Source organism: Lates calcarifer, linkage group LG6 (assembly GCF_001640805.2).
Source record: "Lates calcarifer isolate ASB-BC8 linkage group LG6, TLL_Latcal_v3, whole genome shotgun sequence".
NCBI classification, from domain to species: Eukaryota; Metazoa; Chordata; class Actinopteri; family Centropomidae; genus Lates; species Lates calcarifer.
This window is the reverse complement of record NC_066838.1, coordinates 9,113,402-9,132,903: the sequence shown is the minus strand read 5'-3', so window position 1 is coordinate 9,132,903 and position 19,502 is coordinate 9,113,402. Positions and strand designations below refer to the sequence as shown.

The 19,502-nt window shown below is 41.6% G+C and overlaps 2 protein-coding genes across 2 annotated transcripts; one reads left to right on the top strand and one right to left on the bottom strand.

Moving 5' to 3' along the window:
- Positions 1–1,514: 1,514 nt before the first annotated feature.
- Positions 1,515–6,991, bottom strand: actr5 (actin related protein 5). Its single transcript, XM_018688889.2, is given in 10 exon segments — positions 1,515–2,338; positions 2,340–2,402; positions 3,059–3,191; positions 3,404–3,543; positions 3,745–3,849; positions 4,333–4,497; positions 4,654–4,871; positions 5,123–5,292; positions 5,682–5,920; positions 6,566–6,991. Coding segments are annotated over 10 exon segments (1,881 nt in total). The 5' UTR covers positions 6,950–6,991; the 3' UTR covers positions 1,515–2,074.
- An 8,006-nt stretch (positions 6,992–14,997) lies between these two features.
- Positions 14,998–18,741, top strand: LOC108891657 (vesicular inhibitory amino acid transporter). Its single transcript, XM_018688895.2, has 2 exons — positions 14,998–15,870; positions 16,681–18,741. Exons 1-2 carry the CDS (start codon positions 15,487–15,489, stop codon positions 17,866–17,868), a joined length of 1,572 nt encoding a protein of 523 aa, XP_018544411.1. The 5' UTR covers positions 14,998–15,486; the 3' UTR covers positions 17,869–18,741.
- The last annotated feature ends 761 nt before the right edge of the window (positions 18,742–19,502 follow it).

Sequence of the window (19,502 nt, the reverse complement as noted above, 5' to 3'; positions counted from 1 at the left end):
TTATCCACAGTGTTTTTTGAGGTGCACCTGCAGTTGAAGTTGTTCGTTCCTAAAGCTGTGCTGAAATAATGTAGCCATAGAAATAAATCCTCTTTGCTTATTTTTACACATAAAAGATTGCCGTGTTTTTCCTTTTTAATCCCTCTTGTTAAATTTGAGCCAATTACCCTGCAGTCACAGGCCTGTTTTGGCTGTGATTAGCACCACTCTACCCTGCTGTGGAAACCAGGCTGCTGCTGCTGCTCTGTGTGTGTGTGTGTGTGTGTGTGTGTGTGTGTGCGCATTTGGTTGCCATACTGCTGCTTGAGGAGAAGCAGAACAAGCTGTCTGAAGTTTTGAACCGTGAGCTGAGGCACAGTTTAACACCACACAATATTATAAGGCTGCAGAGGTCTGCTGGGTTAATAATGTGGACTGACAAGGGGTGAAACAGAACAGCAAGCACACCTGCAAGACACCTGACAGTTCCTCAGAGGCTAAGAGAGTCTAAACTTTTAGATTAGATGAGAGGAGAACTGGAGTCAAGGTTCCCGCTGTCACGTTCTTGTGAACATTAGGCCGATTGAACTGTGGGTATGTAAAGAAGTGCATTAAAAACATCTTGTTCAATTGCCATTCACAGAAGACCACAGCATCAGGTCTAACATTAAGGGAAACCTATGGTGAGAAAGTGTCTCTTCTCTAAGATGGCTGACACAGCAGTTCTATGAGATGAAGTCTTAGGCTTTAGCAAACTGACAATAGAGGTCAGTGTAATACTAAACAAAAGATCTACTACTGTGATTACAATGATAACTCAGTTATCACTGTGAGGTCTGGACAGAATGCCTAGATTTTTTGTTAATCTGTGCCATCTAGTGGTGCAACACTATACTGCAACATCTAATCATATATAGATATACAGTATCTATACACTCTACCCTCCATATGCAGTTCACCCAAATTAGAAATGAAAACATGTTCTTACTTACCTCTGGTGTTATCTATCCATGAAAATACTCTTGGTGGTCCAGGTTTGGAGGCATTTATCTCAACAACTTTATAGTGCATGTTGTTTGGATTACCTGGAGTAGTGTTGAAATTATTGGTCTATTTATCAAGCAGTTGACTGCTAAACATCACCCTCTTGACTTTTCTATTTTATTTCATTTGTCAGACCAAATTTTATAGACTACACAATTAATTGATTACATAATGGGTAACTAAAAAAGGAAATGTTAGCTGTATCCCTTCTTCACAGTAACGAGGACAGAGCTGCAGTTGAATTTTTAAAATTTTTGAATGATGTGAGCACCATGAATAAAATCCCATTCACCTCCATTATATTAGTGTAGCAGCAAAAATTTGGACTAATAAAACCTAAGAAATAATAAAGCCAAAATTAACTGTATGTATAGATACAACTAAAGGCAAATGAGAAAACTCTTTGTTGTGAGCATTTGTCGCTCTGCAACAAGCAACATCTGCCAGACTTTCCTCTCGACCTTTCAGTCAATTATAAGCAGAGACAGCTGTTTCCATCAGTGAAAATATATATATTTTTTAAAAACGTACAAACAGCAAATTCTATTTACATAACGATACACAAAAATATTCCCACTGGACTTTTAAGATCATTAATTTGATGGCTGTTCAACATGAACGGTCTCTTGTGGTTTCTTCAGGCAAAATGAAAATAAAACAAAACAGTATTTCCAGTCACAAAAGTCACAGGAGACCAAAAAACAAACAGTGAACAGATGAGGTCTCTCTGCAGACCGAGAACAGACAGGAAGTGTATTCCCATTTCTACATTCAAGAATGGTGACTTCACTGGTACATAAAGGAAAAATCCACTCCCTTACACTGTAAAAAATTTGCAGTTACATTTATGTTTAGGCCAGACACATCTTATTGACCTTTGACTGAATGCAACAATTTCATAACTCTTGTCTGGGGGTTGCTGAAAGGCATGCTGGGAGTCATGAGACACTGATAAAGGCAGACAAGTTGAACTGGATGAAAGAGGGTCCACCAAAAAAGTATACACTTCACTTCATCCCAAAATAAGACTCATGATATCTGAGATCTCAGTTCAGGAGGTAACCACAGAAACATCAGCAGCAACAGTAGAACAGGAGGGAGTTAGGGCAGACGTAACCGTGGAGACGGCAGAAGAAGTTCCAGTTAAAGTCAGTGTGGTAATGGAGCTCTCGGCTGGGCGAGCGGGAACTGGTTTGGCAATCTTCATGGGAATGAAGGCGTTAGAGGCACAGTGTTCGCTCAGATACTCGCCTCCTTTCTCCTCATACTCCTGTCTGCTGATCCATCCCTCCTGCTGCCCCTCCTCCAGGTGGATGCTCCAAGGCCCAGTCTCTTGCCCCGTACCAGGCGTCCAGGGCTGGCTGTGATGCCATGGTCACCTGGGAACAAGTCAATCAGAGTTCAAATGTGTTTGAAAACAGATCACCTCTGGATTATCTTAACCACTATCATCTGAAAACTGGTTGACCAGTTTATCCAGAGGAACTGGTTTCCCTGGATCTGGGCTTTTTGTCTTACTTTTCTTTTTTTTCTTTTCACATCACTTTCAGCACTTTTTATATTTTATAAAAACAAGAAATTCATCATTATTTATACATATATATATATATATATATATGTATGTAAGGATCCAGTTGAGATGTATTTGGATGTAAGCTGTGTCAGTACATGTTTCCACTGTAAGCCTGTGTGATAAACTTGTTTAACTTGCAATCTAATAGGACTGTGTGTGAATATACTGGTGTGTGGAATCATTTAGGTACATTAGATCATCTATATTCTGTGTAAACAAACACTTAAATTAAATTAGTTCAAATGTATCTTTTTATTTTCATTTGGGGTAAAATGGTTGAAGTAACTTGACTAAACAGCAAATGGAAGAAATTTTGCAGCCAAGATCTCAATTATTTACAATCAAACAAGAGGTGTTTTCGGCTCAAACATGTGAAGTGGGATATGATTCAGAGCCTCATGGTTTAGCACATTAGATTAGGAATGTGTAATGATAGAATTTTAAAAAGGATACAGGTTGTACCTTGAAGTGTGACTGGAAAGGCCTCATAGCCAGCAGCTCTCGCTCCACTCTCTCCTTCATCCCGGGATATTGCATGTTCCCCCCTGTCAGAAATACATTGCTCACCAGCGCCTCCTGCTGCTCTGGAGAGTACCTGTGAAAAAAACATTAATTGGTCAAAGTTGTAACCTTTCACACATAATATTTTTAAAACAACTACAGTTAAAAGCTGAGAAATTACGTTACAGATGATAAAGAATTTGCATAATTTATATGTGTGTTTGCAAGTCTTCGTATGTGTCTGGCTGCGTGTGTATATGCATATGGGAACTTTTTTTGTGTGCAGGTGCCACACTGTATCATTACCTGGCCAGGACGTACTGCAGCGTCTCCATCAGTCCCATCTGGTCCTCTCCAGTCAGCGAGGGCTGGAACAGGATCTCTGGACACCGCAGACGCTCTGTCCCTACAAACAGCTGGTGGTACTCCGCCATGTTGAACATGGGCTGGAGACAAGATCAAAGTTATTCTGTGCTGATATAAGTGTGTGAGAGATACAGACACCAAATACTTTAGCTCATGAGCAAAGTTAGCCAGTTTCATTACTGTTCTGGCACAAAAAAGTTTTCTCACTCATCCTGCTGCATATTAAATTAATGAGGATCTAAATATCTGTCTGGGAAGCTGCAGTGTCACCGTGCCACTACCTGAACCACATTAGCAGGTTTTTCTGGCAGCGTGTCCTCAGGGAAGTCAGGATCCATCAGTGCCACTCCATCTCCCTCGTCCATCGGCTGCTCCAGCTCAGACACCTGGCAGAGAGCGACAGAACAGCCTCAGGCTTCATGTCAGCCCGCAGTACATACGCTGCAGCAAACAAGGACCGATCCTCTAGAGCCCCCCAGCACATTCATGGTAATGACATGTACACCTAATTAATTATTGGATCATTTGAATTTGACTTGAGCTCAGTGGCTGCTAAGTTTAACAGCAGCTGTCATTTTTATATATATATATATATATATATATAAAAACTACGCTGTAATGAATACACTATAGTTTTACCATTTCGCTTCCTCATTAGTGCTGGACACTGAGAAATTTACATACTTAGCTTAGAGCCAAGTGATACAGTGCATATATAGAAACACTGCTTTTTTTTGTGACTGCCATGCTCCATAGGACTGGTTTAACTTTTTTTAACTTCTCAAATGTTTTATCAGACACGTAGCCATAAAATATGGACACAGCGCTTACAAAATAACAAATAACAAATGCAGTAGATTAACACCCACCTCCATCTTTCCGTCTGCTCCATCGCTGTGGAGCAGTTTTTGTCTTCCCTGCTCCACAGCCAGCTGCAGCTTGTTGATGTATGACTGCAGCTCCTCAGCTGAGTCCATGTTGAGCTCCACCAGCCTCTTATGAAACTGATCCAACAGGCCGTCATCCAGCAGCTCCTGGACACAGAAAACTCATAAAACATGTTGTACATTCTTATAATTACTGTTGTAGGTGTCTCGCATAGCCAGATGAACAACTGCACATATAAAACACCAGTTAAAAAACCTAAAAAATATCACAATAAACTGTAAATGACACAATAGGCTCCTTGCCTGCACTGCCAGAAGTCTGTCCAGCCTCTCTTGGTCCTGCTGCAGCTTCTCTTCCCGCCGACGGGCATTGATCTCCTGAAGCCGTCGAAGCTGCTGAGCTCGTCTCTCCTGCCTCTCCTCCACGCTCACACCGCCGCCCGGCACCTTACCCGAGAAGGGAAGCTGCATACGGTGAACCTCCCGCTCATAAAACTCTGGGCTACGCCACTTTTCCAGCTCTGTGGGGAGCACAACATGGAGGAAATGGAGAGTAAGTACAGAGGAAAGGAGGTACATGTTTAATCTATGACCACCTGCATTTACAGCAGAAACAAGGAGAAACTTCATGTTTCTGAGCAGTTTATTAATGTACCTTGAGATTAACTTGGAGGTTTTCAACTATTCAGAAACATAATGGTTATTTGATGATGTAATGTGGAGCTGTAAATTTGCCAAGAGAAGCTCTTAAGTGTATCAGTGTAAACTGTACCTTCATGATAATCCACAGCAGTGTAACTGTGTTCATGCAGCAGTTCCTCCATGCGGCTGAGTGTGATGGCAGCGAGGTGACCTGGGTATTTCAGCTGGAGGAGGCGCTGCAGGTAAGATGCTGCTTGACTCCCAGCCACGTTCACACGCTTACAGTTCACCGCATCCAACCTTGAATCAAAACCATTTCAAAATGAATCTCAACACAACAAACTGTCCAAAGCAAGTGAGTCAAAAACAAAAGGTCTCCTACACTAAGGACATTTAAACACATCCCAGTTGGAAACTGATGTAACTGATGTAAATGATTACAGCTGAATTCCATTTAGTTGCCTCAGTTTCAGAGTCCTGGTATTGTATGTGCTGGCTCACACTTAACTTTATATACAGAACAAAGCCATCATTAATGTAGTAACACCTGTGCTTTTCCTGTTATGACAAGTCAAAATTCCTGTTGTGAAAAAAAGTTTATCAGGTAAAAAGAGCCAGAGTGACTGAGCATTTCTTACAGAAAAATATAAAATGAACAGTGAAAGGGCAAATGCAACACACTGCCTCACCTGCCGTTGATAACTGGCAGGATGTGTGAGCAGTGGTATCCTGAGGACAGAACAAGGCCTGTGTGGGTTGGACGGATGTTTCTCTGGGTGTTATTGTGGTAGAAACTGTACAAGCCGTCCACGCCGTAGGAGACGTACGGGACACGGTAGCACTCAAAGAGCAACTCTGACATCATCTGCCGACAGTGCAGCGGGTTACAGGGTGCTTCTGTGAGCACGATGGGGTGCTCCACACCGCCCTGCAAAAAAGCATGGGAAGCTAATGTTATCATCTGGTATCACATATTAAACGGCTAAACATTACCAGTGTGCATTAGTGTAATTGAGCAAAAAATAGCAAAATGAGCTGTTGTCTTTTGTTTTATTCTTAATGTGTGTTGTCATTCCAAAGGCACATTATTGGCAGAGCTGGTTTAATAAATGAGAGGCACACCTGCCACTTTGCCTCAGTGGTTAGAGTAAAATGTCCACCTGTCAGACTAGGAATAAAACACCTTACTGTACATATGAACTGTGTAAATCTGTGACATTTACATTTTGTATTTTTGGAGCATTACTGTGGTTAACCTCAAGCATTTTGTCTGGTTGAATTGCCTTTCCAAGTGTATTAATGCATTTTACATATTTACATTCTACATATTTCGACAACAACAACTGTGATAAGTAAAAATCGAAAAGAGATATGGGATTTAACTGAAGTGTAGTAAAGTAAATTATAGTTTGTAAACTGGCTTTACAAAAGCCAAACTTTTCCTTCTCTGGTCAAAAAGGCAATGATATGAAAAGAAAATACAATAAATTCACTGGTCTTCCTTCTCGTGACATGGACATGGACGCACATTTGCTAAGGGATACTATTTTTGCCAGCCCTCCAGCAATAATACCTCAGAGGCGATGCCCAGATGTGTAAACACATAGTCGAAGATGAGCTCCTGGATCTCGAAGTTGACCACGACGTTTCGGTCGAACTGGCTCTTCAGCAGCCACCGAAGCGGCTCCAGGTTGGGGATGTCGTTACCGATCTGGGTCTCGCTGCGGGCGGCCCCTCTGCTCCGCGCCGCCACAGACCTGAAGAGCAGCCGCGGAGAGTCAAACTCGGCCGCTGAAGCCGCCCAACCGGCCCGGGTCTGGAAGGAGCCGTTATCTATCACTATCGGGACCGGTGTAGGGGTCAGACACTGGGCGGGAAGTTCAAAAATCGGGTCGGGGGAGGCTTTACAGTCCTGAAATGAGAAAATTTGGCAAACCGGCCGGTCTTGGGAAGCCATTTTGAAAGTGGGCTTCTGCAAAATACATTCGACTGGAAGCTTGGTGCCACCTACCTATCGTTCCGCCTAAACATAAAGGCATTGAATCTGTGTAAAGCAGTATGCAGAGAAATATCTGAGCAGAACTTGAGCTAAAATAAGTAAAATTCATATTATAAAGTATAAAATAGAATGATAACATATATGTTTTGACTTGACTGTTTCAAAAATCCAAACAAAATGTCCCCACATTTTTCTGACTCATGTTTTAGTTTCCAGCCAAACATTCTCTGTTTGTCTGCAATGCAGCAAAGCTTTGTTACGATAATGTATTGTGTATGAATACCGTGTGTTTGCGTTTACAATAAAGGTGAATTATGAAAAATATCTATTTTTTACCACCAGAGGTCGTACTACACTCAATGTAATAAGACCTTGTGAGATGAGACAGTGTTTTATCCTTGGATTTATCATGTTTTGTCGCTCTGTATATAAACATCATACATTTCTATCTCCTATCAAAATATTGAAAGAATTTTAAAGTTCTGTGTATAAAATTGTAATTGCAATTTACTGTCATTTACACAAGACAGACATTCAACACTGACCTCTTTCCTTGTTTGGCCTTGCTGTACAGCAACATTTTGCTCAAATCCATAGACCTCGATTTTAAATTCTAGTGGAGGCATTGAAATTTCCCTTTAATAGAATGATGCAGACATAAAAAAAAAGCCAAACACTGATCTCAGAGCTATTTCCAATCTTTGTGCAAACTAAAATAAATGTTGCAAGTCTCACCACCATTTTCTTATTATCACCTATTACCTCAAATGGGGTCAACTGGACATAAATGCTAGAAATGGATGAGTCCATTTTGAAGATAAATTGTAACCATGTGAACAGACATTTTCCCTCAGGCCTGAGATCCCTGATTTCTTTCTGTCTGCCATCCTGTTACTCTCAGCTGACCGGGTGAAGCCTCAGCTGGTGATGTGGGACACCTGCACATGAGAGCAACTGTATGTCCCAGTAGGCTTCAGTTCAGACCATTCAGTCTATGCACATGTTGGAGATCTCACACTCTGTGGTTTTCATTACCCTGCATTACATGATCTAATGTAATGCCCAATTCTCAAATGAAGGTAGGTAGATGATTGTATCTAAAGTAGCAACACAGAATTTTTGAGTTTCATTGATGCTTTTGTTCAGCAATCAGTTTAAATAACTGAAGATTAATGCCAGAGATAAATATGATATTCTATATTATACAATACAGGAAATGGAGGCATCATTATCTTTTGCTCATACAAAAGTAGTTTTCAATATTTCACATCACAGCAGTTTTAAGCATCCTTCATGTGCTCCCTCTTCTTGCCATGTTTTTTTAATATGTTAAACCCCTTCAAAAGTGCAAGGTTAATATCCATCTTTACAAGGGCAGTGTTAGACCCCACAGAACTTTCAAATTCTACTAAAATTCCTAAATATGCCAAATAAGTCTTACATTTTAGACATAAAGTAATGCGTGAGACATACACAATATTTTCATTTGATGTAATGCTGCAGCAAATGGCTACTTGGGCTTTAATATTTTGTTCAGTCTAGTGTATATTGTATTGAAATGTAGCAACAAAAAAAAAAATTTAACAAAAATAACTATGCCCGTCCTATACATTTGGGGACATTATATTTTTGTTCCTGTGATTATTGTTTTTTTATTTATAATTTTATTTATGTATGTACAATATTAGCATTATTTTATCTTTTGAGAAGAACATGAATTGAAAATTGGAGGAAGTGTATTATGTGGATTGAGTGGTTTTATTTCCTGGACAGCACAGATATTTGGGAGCAGAGAATGTAAAGGATGAAGAAAGGAGTGTGTGTGTGTGTGTGTGTGTGGGAGGGGTGTTACTGTATGAAGCTTGATGGTGTGTCACTGAAGCTCGAGCACAGTTCACTGCTCAGGCACAAAGCTCTAAGTGACTGCCGTCCCCCTCCTCCTGATGCTAATAAGCAGATCTGGGTCAGCTTACCCTCTCAAGCACACACACACACACACACGCACACACATACAATCGCATACACGCATCCGCACCCACACACCCATGCACATAAGGCCACAAACTCATACAAATACACCCCCATCTATGTTCTCTCTTCCAAACACACACACACACACACACACACACACACACACACTGGCGTCCATTACTCCCAAGAGGCAAGACATGACATTGTGCCGCTGTCCGTGCACGATGCTCGCAGCTCTCTGCTTGTTGTGCTTGTCATCCAGGCAGCAGTGATGAGGCACAGGGGAACTAATAGTCTACAAGCACTCTGGGACTGCCGCGCGTGATGCCAAGCAGCCTCCATTTTGTGGAGGAATGAACAGACTGTTAGACTGGGGGGGGGTAATGTTAGATATGGCCAATTATGATGAGTGTTCATGAACAATACTATGATTTGATCATGTCTTTCATTATTTTTAGTGTTAATTATTTATTGTCTTTAATCTTATTTTTGGGTGGTTCTTACTGACTGTGATGTGATTAAGCAGAAGAGAGGCAAGTGGAAAATTAAATGTTATTGATGCATTTATTATTAGATAATGTCTTGATTATATTGATTATATTTATATTATATTATATTATATTTCTTGTTTTTTCACATTGGCAGTAATAGGACTGTTAAGCATCCTCTTCAAGGATTAGAACCACCAGCTCCTAAACCAAAAGCTCACATCTGGTACATACTGAAGGTCTTCACCTCTCCTTCAAATGCTGTTTATGTGGAGGCAGGAAAAGACTGTGATTTCTCAGTGACAATATGCTGGGGGTTTTGTTTTTTTTCCTTTTTGCACAACGCTGTGAGGGGAAAACATCTGTCAGTGATGATTATGTGCGTGATTATGAATCACACAATTGTGGAATTATTTCCATTCTGCTGTCATGACAACACAGAACATTCTTTTGTAAACATCAGTGTATATTCTGGAATCAGAAGACGTGTTTTTGTAATTCAAAATGTAATTTTATCTGTCTTGTGTCATTATGATGTAACAATAGCAATATCAGTTCATATTCAAATTTGATTTATTGGAGTGACCATGATTAACTTCAGTATCACCTCAGCAAATCAATCCCAATTTGTTGACAGGTTCAGATCATTATTCACGGGGGCAAGAACTCCTATGAATTATCATGTTATGCTGCGAATGTGAGAGTGACTGGCTAAAAACAGTCAAGACAAAAGAAAACCCTGTGTGAGTGTGTGTGTATTAGTAAGTGAAGGAATGACAGTTGGAGGAACAGAGCCCAGTTTACGTAACAGTCCTGACTCTGAGCACTTCTGATGTATCAGAGCCACACTGCAGACAAAACCCCCTGCAACCTCCATGACTCTCTTCCACACCCTGTCACGCCTGCATACACACAGTCACACACACACACACACACACACACACACACACACACATTCTTCCTCTTTGAGACACATACACTGTAACCTCTATCTCTTTGTCTTTCTCTCCCTCTCATACACACATACACACACAGTCTGTCACTACTGTTCTCTTCAATCCCTGGCCCTGAAAGCCCAGCAGATCTTTTTGGGCCATAGAGTGATTAATGTGTTTGTGCACCTGTCACTATTCATGCATTCATGCATGTGTGGGAGCGTGTGCATGTGACTGTGTGTGGGAAGGATATTTCTAAAAATGCAAATATTAACTTTTTTCAATTTATTTGAGTGTGTGTGTGTGTCAGTTATTAAATAATACGGATATGTCTACAGTTTCAATATATTCGTCCACTGTTTTTAGAGAGCAAGAGCTTAAAATTGTAACTATAGTTGGCCCTGCACACCCAGTCAGGTTGAAGTTGGATGAGGCTGTGCCATGATCTGACTGTTCACTAAACCCCACCCCTAAACAGCAATTGTCCAATCATAGCAGCCAGAACTAGACATGGCAGGCTGGTCAACCTTTGGTTTTGATTAGGTCAAAGCAATGAGCATGGAGCTCTAAATAGAGTGATACGTGGCATTTAATAATTGTACTGTACAGTGTACTGTCTTCTCAAGCTTTTGCAAAACACAATGGCCAAAGTGTAGGGAATGCATTAAATTTGTGCTTTAACATAAGCTGCAAACATTAGCTTGTCAAGCTAATTAGCTTGCTACATTAGTAACCTAGTGTTGCTTTCAAAACCACTGAGTGCTAACTACATTATTTTTTGAGTTGACAGATTGCAGTGAAAAAGACACAATTTAGGACTGGACAATACATCTTGTGAGAGCAAGATGTTGAAATTACAAACATTAAAGAATAAATCTAACCACTGTGTTGCTTGTGAAAGTAGCACATGTTTTGCGATAAGCATCTAAACTATACAGTAATTTTAGAGGGAATTTAGCAACAGTAACAAATTAGGGTGGGATTTAAAGTGTCATTTATTCCGTCCAATTCAATCAAAGCACAAGGAAAGAATAGAGTTCCCACAGTGAAAGGCTGCAGGCTAGATGTCAATCAAGTGCAGTTTGTGCACGCCCACACCGCCCTGGTAATCAGCCAACATAAGTGAAAACACCTGTGGTCCACTTCCCCAAAAAACACACCATGTTAACAGAATAATATTTTATTGAATTTTGTAATATACACCAAGGAATCACATCCCACTTGTCTGTTAGATAGCAGGACATCTCAAAAAACTGTATTGATTATATTGACACTTATATTTGAACGCTACCACCATAAGGCCACTTTTAAATCCTGTAATTAGATGGAAAGTCAGACAAAACTTTCTTCAGTCTTTGAGTGTAAGCCACTTTCATTTCCACCTATACACTTGTTATGTTTTTTTATTTTTATGTTTTTTATGTTTATGTTATTTTTATGTTTATTTACCTCTGTGGGCCTATGTATCGCCTTGATTTCCAAATTCCTGTAAGCATGACCTGATGGGGCCTTTTCACAGCAGTCAATTTGACTTGTTATTAAAGTGCAGGTGTTGCCAGTAACATTAACAATGGCTCTGTTCTGTTCAAGTGTCCCAGTAAGACGTGACAGTGTGACAGTGAGCCAGCATGAACCAGGACCCTGAAACTGAAGCAGTTAAATGGAATTCAACCATCAGTAATTGTACTATTTACCCCCGCCCTCCTCCTACTGTTAGGCTACATGTCAAAACATCTGCAGTGAAAATGACTTATTTTGAAGGAAAGCATTCTGCAGTTACAACTACTGAAGCCAAAACTGAGATACCATGTGCACAGAGGTTATTAATAGCATAGTCTAGGTAGCTCCACAGCAACATGGTAAAGTTAAATAATCAAATCAATGGTCAGGGGTCTGAGTCACTTGAAATTTTCTACAATGTATTCTTGAACAAAGCCCTAAAATACCCATGATTTAGGTAAACTGTTCTCCTAACATCATGGTCACCATCAGCCAGTCAGAGTTATCGTACATCTGGATGCAGAATGCATGTTTTTCAATCTAATATTAGCAAAATGACAATGACAGTAAACAATTGTATTGGATTGAAAAAGGCAAACTCTCTCCACTCTGCAGTATTGGTAAAAGCTAGTGCTATGACTGTTCTACAGTTTCTACTTCGCTTTTTTTCCACTCTGACAAAAAGGTTTGGCTTGAATACGTTTAATTCTTCTTCTATCCAAGACTTTCAGACACACAAAAAGCAAACCTGTGCTGACAAAATCTCTTTTCCCCCAAAACCTCAATGTACACACACACATGCACACACACACCCTGTCCAATTACTGTGGCCATGGCAACTATCAGAGATTATTGCTCCCAGTCAGGGCTGCACGGCTGTTAGACGAAGCTATAAGCCCCTCCATATCTCAGGCCTACACACACACTGAACCGAGCGCGCTGCAAGCATACACTCCCTTCTCTGAGTGTCTCTCTCTCGCTGTCTCTCACTCATACACACACACACACACACACACGAACCGAGCCTGAATTAATCCTTCTCTTTGTAGCATTAGAAGCTAAATTGGTCGCCCCAGCAACCAATCTCAAAGCCCTTTCAAAGAAAAAAGGCAGACTGGAAATCCATTTTGTCATGAGGAAATAGCTTAGAAATACATCCATCGTGTTGGAAAGAATTTAATGTAGACTGGTGTATTTTTTTTTATAAATTTGTAAAACTATTTTCTACTTCTTCCGCATTATTTTTTCTACCTCTTTCGTGCACGTTTCTCCATAATCAGTTTCATTTTTGAAAGATTTTGGGTGAGGCTGCATGTATTTTTGCATGCTTGCGTTTTTGTTTTTTTGCGTGTGTTTGCGTGTGTGCGCGCGCTTGTGACGTTTCCTGTCCCAGCGTTTGTCCCGAGGTTTGTGTGCATGTGATGATGGGGGAGGGAGAGATGCCTCAAGGACTCTCCCGATTTCCTCACTGCCCTACACGCACATACACACACGCACATACCCTCAGACGCTGATGACACACACACACACACACACACACACACACACCAACAAACATTGTGTTGGCCTGAACGCAAACAGCAGCTGGCAAAGCAGCCCAAGCCAAGCATGAAAATATGCGGAACTTTCTCTGTCCTCTGGCTGGTGTCTAAATTTAGAGCTCTCGTCCATTTTTTTTTTTTTTTTTTTTTTTTTTTTTGTTTTTTGTCTTGCGATGCTGCTCATACAATGTTGTCTCGTGCTTCTTAACACTTTATTCTTACCGCTCTATGGCAATTTGAATCAGCCTTGAAAAAAAGTCATTAAAAAAAATCCTTAATTTAAAAACATTTTCGGTGTTTTTTTTATTTTATTTTATTTATCATCGGGACTGTCTTACCACAGTGGGCTACATTTCTGCAAGCAGGCTGGAAAAAAAAAAGATGACAGTTTTGCTCAGCCGTGTCACAGCCGATTATGGAGGCAAAGACGAGGTGCTTCGTATTCCCGAGGATTAGAGCTGAGGTGGAGAAGACATAACTCTCTCCTTCATATTTTTTTTCTTCTGTGTAGATCTTTACTAAATAAATCTCACTAAAAGACAAGAATAAATAAAGAATAAAATTTGCTATAATCGATAGTATAATCGAAGTGGATGGTGTGATAAAGGGCGGACTTGTTTTCTTTCTGTGTGAAGGGGGAAAAGGCTGAGGAAGAGTCTGAGCCCGTGTTTTTTTTTCTTCCTTTCTGTGTTGAAGGAGCTGTCCGTGGTGCTGTCGGTGGTCTGTGCAGCAGGCCAGCTGCAGGATGTTCATCATATCAGCAACGAGTTGCATCCCTCCACAGCCTGCTGAACATGCACATCTGGAATCAAGCTGTTAAATGAGCAGGAAACTTCTAAAATCTGTAGCCGCGTGCATGCGTGAGAAATTCATACATGTAAATCCTGCATTAATATAAATGTTTTCGTTTTTTATTACTGAATGAAAATTTGTTAGAAAAATATTAAAACGTTCTTGGAAAATACATTACAATATTTTCTATTGGCAAAGATAATTTGCAATGTTTAATTATTCCCAAAAATATGGAACATAAGGTCTTTTGTCTTTACATTAAAAAAATTAATCATGGGGGTGTGTGACTGTGGGTATGCTGTACTATACAGTTGAGCAGGTCAGGTGGAAGTGTTTTTTTTTTTCTAACGAAAAAACTGAGACCATTTTTGCATCAACAGCCTCTATGGTTTCTCTATATAAGGCATTAATTTATTCTAATTTCATCGACAACTGCAGATGAATGCAAGAGCTCCAAAATATATTATTTCGCTACATTTTGATAAATTAAAGCATGTGTTTTTGTTATATTTAGATTTATTTCGCATTCATGCATTACGCCAGATGTTTGTTGATGGCAGTGCCTGTCGACCTGTTGACAGGACGGAGCATGAACAGGTGAAATGTTTGATCTCTTCATTCATGCATAATGTCGGGGACTGTTCTGTTACACTGCTGCTGCCTTTAAACGACCGTGATCACTCTGCCGGTGAAATAAACTCTCTGCTCTCTTTTTCTGTGCCATTCGTGACAGTTCTGTTGTGCACGAGCCGTTTCACTGGCACTCTATGCGGACACGTGCATGCTTCTCTCTCTCTCTCTCTCTCTCTCTCTCTCTCTCTCTCTCTCTCTCTCTCTCACTGGGTGATGCAGTCAGAGATTCCAGTGCTCGCGCAGTCACCAACAGGACCCCCAACTGAAAAAAAGCTGCTTGGAGGGGGGAAAAATGCGAAATTGTCTCTTTTAACTACAAATGAGGACATATTTTCGTTTTTGTCTCTGTATCGGGGCGTTTCTTCGTTGAGGGAGATGCCAAGGAGTGTTTTTTGAGGGAGTAATATGGATGATAAGTCAAGAAAAGCGGCTGAGGATTTTTAACGGTTTGGGTGAGTCAGTTAGGCAGCCGTTAGAAGGCTGGTTAGCTTACTTCGCGACGACGTCAAAGAGCCAACAGGCATGACTTTACAGTAGCAGGTTTTTTTTTTTATCACCCTGCATGCACCTGCCTCTCTGCTTTTTTAGTCGGTAATATCATTTTCACCTGAAGACCGTATTTTATTCGGATAAAGATGGCTCACCTAATACGACACAAGCTCACCAACAAGCTGACCAACGCGGCCCACACGGTGTCCCACAAATCTCAGGCCAAGGTCAGTGGGGTGTTCGCCCGGCTGGGCTTCCAGGCCGCGACGGACGAGGAGGGTCTGGGTTTCGCCGAGTGCGACGACTTGGATTATGACTACAGGCAAGGAATGCAAATGGATGTCCTTCAGGGAGAAGAGGAAGGGGGACACTTGGAGGGAGAGGGAGAGGGGGAGTTGGAGGGGGACAGCCACTACCAGCGAGACGGCACCGGCCCCAGGCCTTCCCTGAAGACTGGAGGCTCGCTGGAAGAGGACAAACCAAAAATCACGTCGTGGGAAGCTGGTTGGAACGTCACCAACGCCATTCAGGTACACTGTGTGATTTACTCTCGTCTTGCATGTCTGACTGCAAAAAAAACACCAAGTGCTGCATGCAACAAGCAGGCCTGCAACTGCACAAAAAGTCACCTTGAAGATTTTCATGTTTTTTTTTGTTTTTTTTTTAAGATTTAAGATGTTTGCAAGTAGAAAATCTTCACACAAATACAAATTAATATGTTCGAAACACTGTCGAATAAAACTAGATGGAGCTTTCAAATATATCACAACCTATATTATTTAATATGACCAGCTACATTTGAATCCTAATTAAATTCGGGCTTCAATTGAACATTTAATTCATGGTTTGTGAATGAATTCATTGCAGTCGCTGAGTCTTAGAATTTATTTATTCAAATCTTTTTATCAGTGGAGCTGCAGGCAGGGCCTGTTTGACTTTGATAGCCCCGAGGCTGAATGGCACCCACGTGCTTATCAGCGGCTCCATCAAATTAAAGTTTGAATCAAATTAATTTCAAATTTCGTTTTTAAATTGTGGTTTTAATGCTTTAATTCGATTCAACCTACTGCCTGCGCAAATGAAAGGCCTGTTTTTCAAGGGCGAGGCAAAATGGAAAATAATTGTGTGATCCAGACAGTGGGATGAAACAGCTGTGATAAATTACACATTTCTGTATTGCAGTGCCATTTTAATGTGTAAAAATATTTTTTTTTTTGTTACTGTTATTATGTAAGATGTGAGCTGTGTGAGCCAGTCATCGCATGCGCGGGGCTAGCTCAGCCTGTCACTGCGATGAAGGCCTCGTCCATTACCACTCAACTGCGCTTCTCTGTCCGCAGGGCATGTTCGTCCTCGGCCTGCCGTACGCCATCCTCCACGGCGGCTACCTCGGTCTCTTCCTCATTATCTTTGCGGCTGTGGTGTGCTGCTACACGGGCAAAATTCTCATCGCGTGTCTCTACGAGGAGAACGAGGACGGCATAAAAGTGCGCGTGAGGGACTCTTACGTGGACATCGCCAACGCATGCTGCGCGCCCCGCTTCCCAACGCTGGGCGGGCACGTTGTGAACGTGGCTCAGATTATCGAGCTGGTCATGACCTGCATTCTTTACGTCGTGGTCAGCGGCAACCTGATGTACAACAGTTTCCCGGGGTTTCCCGTCTCCCAGAAAGCCTGGTCTGTGGTGGCCACGGCCGCACTCCTGCCGTGCGCGTTCCTGAAGAACCTCAAGGCCGTGTCCAAGTTCAGCTTCCTCTGCACCCTGGCGCACTTCGTCATTAACATCCTCGTGATCGCATACTGCCTCTCCAGGGCGCGCGAGTGGGCCTGGGAGAAGGTCAAGTTTTACATCGATGTGAAGAAATTCCCCATTTCAATTGGTATCATCGTGTTCAGCTACACCTCCCAGATCTTCCTCCCCTCCCTAGAGGGAAACATGCAGAAGCCCAGCGAGTTCCACTGCATGATGGAGTGGACTCACATCGCCGCCTGCGTCCTCAAGGGCCTCTTTGCCCTGGTGGCCTACTTGACGTGGGCAGACGCCACCAAAGAGGTCATCACGGATAACCTGCCTTCAACCATCCGGGCCGTGGTGAACATCTTCCTTGTGGCCAAGGCGCTGTTATCCTACCCGCTGCCGTTCTTTGCTGCGGTTGAGGTTCTGGAGAAATCCTTGTTCCAGGATGGCGGGAGAGCCCTCTTTCCTGACTGCTACGGTCCCGGCGGGCAGTTGAAATCGTGGGGCCTGGGCCTTCGAGTTGGCCTGGTAGTCTTCACCTTGCTTATGGCCGTCTTTGTCCCCCATTTTGCCCTGCTGATGGGCTTAACTGGGAGCCTCACCGGCGCTGGCCTGTGCTTCCTCTTGCCGAGCCTCTTCCATCTGAAGCTCCAGTGGAGGAATCTCCTGTGGCACCACGTCTTCTTCGACGTTGCTATTTTTGTAATTGGGGGCATATGCGCCATATCTGGCTTCATTCACTCAATTGAAGGGCTTATAGAGGCGTTCAGGTACAATATCCACGACTGAGAGCTTCAGAGATGACCTTTACTGAACGGTGATGTCCCAAAATGCTGCACTCCGGCAGGTTGTCATGACGCAGACCTTATCAAAAACATCATGTTGACCTCTTGACATAGAAGCTCGTGAGGAGGATTATTTGTGTGAAATGTACATCTTTTTATTTTGCCTTCGTGATAATGTGCAATAATAAACTCTACAATCATAGTGTAAAGTAGTCTACTCATTCCAGAAAACATGTTTTATTAACTGGACAGAAGAGCGTGACCTCCGCATGAAAGGGGGTGATTAAATATGCGGGCATTAACAAGCCTGTCCAGGTATCAGTCTTCATGCAAAGTTGTCAAAGATCCAGTGAAAATGTCCGCCATGGGTCTAACTGTGAGTGTGTTCGTGTTTATAGCTGGGAAATGAAATATGTGAAAAACCATGGGGTGAATATGTTATTATTGGTTTTTGAGCTGCTAGATATAATCATTAACCCCACTCCAGAGAAAATATAAGAACAAGGCACCCTTCAGATCAGATGGTGCTCTGTGGATTATAATTAACCATGAATAACTTATGTGTAGTTGTTTAAACAGAATTATTTTGATTTTCAGTTTGTTTTTCGTTCTGTGTTTTATTTTCCATCTTATGCCTATAGTAGTCCTGTTGGCTCGTTTGTTTTCTTGGTGTTTCAAGTGTCATTCTGGATGAAGTGAATTCAAAGTGCAAGCAAGTGGGTCCTAATTGTGTTGTATGAAAAAAATGTCTGTCTGATACTATTCTCTTCCTATTGAACTTGTTAATTGTGATTTAATGGAACTAATCATGGTGTGTGAGACAAAGAGTATTTGTTGAATTAAGAGATAAATAAATCTAATATTTTATGGCTGGTGATTCTAATGTGTCCTTGCCCAAAAGTCTTACTGATTTGACTTTCTCTTTCATTTCTTCTGTTGGGGGCCATGTTAAACTTCCTCTTCTGTTGGTTAATTAAGCTTCCCCCCTGTCTTAAAACAGCAATGTGAGCATGATTTGCAGCCACAGATTTGTGTGACAAATAGTGGCCAGCCAAATTTTGACAGGGTGCAGAGGCCTCCAGAACAGCTTGTAAAAGACTGTGTAAAAAGATGGCACTATTTGTGTGATTGAAATGGTTCATCCAAGCCAGTACACCTGTGAATCCAGAAAAAGTAACAGGACGTGGATTACAGTAGACTTTTTGAGGCCATAGCTGTGTCTTGATTGACATTGTGACATTGATTGCTCCTTACTTAAAACAAGTCAAAATGTAAAAGTGAGAGCAGAGCAGGAAGTTTCACTTCTTTTTACAAGCTAGTCAACCATGTCCTGCCTTTATTCTCAGAAAGAGGATGTTGTTAAAAATGCGTGCTCCTGATAAAATGGACCTAAATCAGTTTACCTATGAAAACACTCATGGCTGCTACACTTTCAGTACATCTGTATATGAATATTTCTATGAACACTGAAGTTCCTATCTGATTTTGTTGATGATTGTAGTGAGGTTTTTTTGGGGGGGGGTTACACACTTAAGCTCTACCAACCACTTGGTTAAGAGACAAAGCAGAATCTAATTATTGTTCCTGTTCCTCATACCAACACACAAACCAACAGTAGCAGTCTATCCCAGGCCATTG

Coding starts and splice junctions, on each gene's coding strand:
- LOC108891657 (XM_018688895.2), top strand. CDS start 15,487: ATGGCTCACCTAATACGACACAAGCTCACCAACAAGCTGACCAACGCG. Junction 15,871..16,680: donor ACGTCACCAACGCCATTCAG/GTACACTGTGTG, acceptor CTCTGTCCGCAG/GGCATGTTCGTCCTCGGCCT.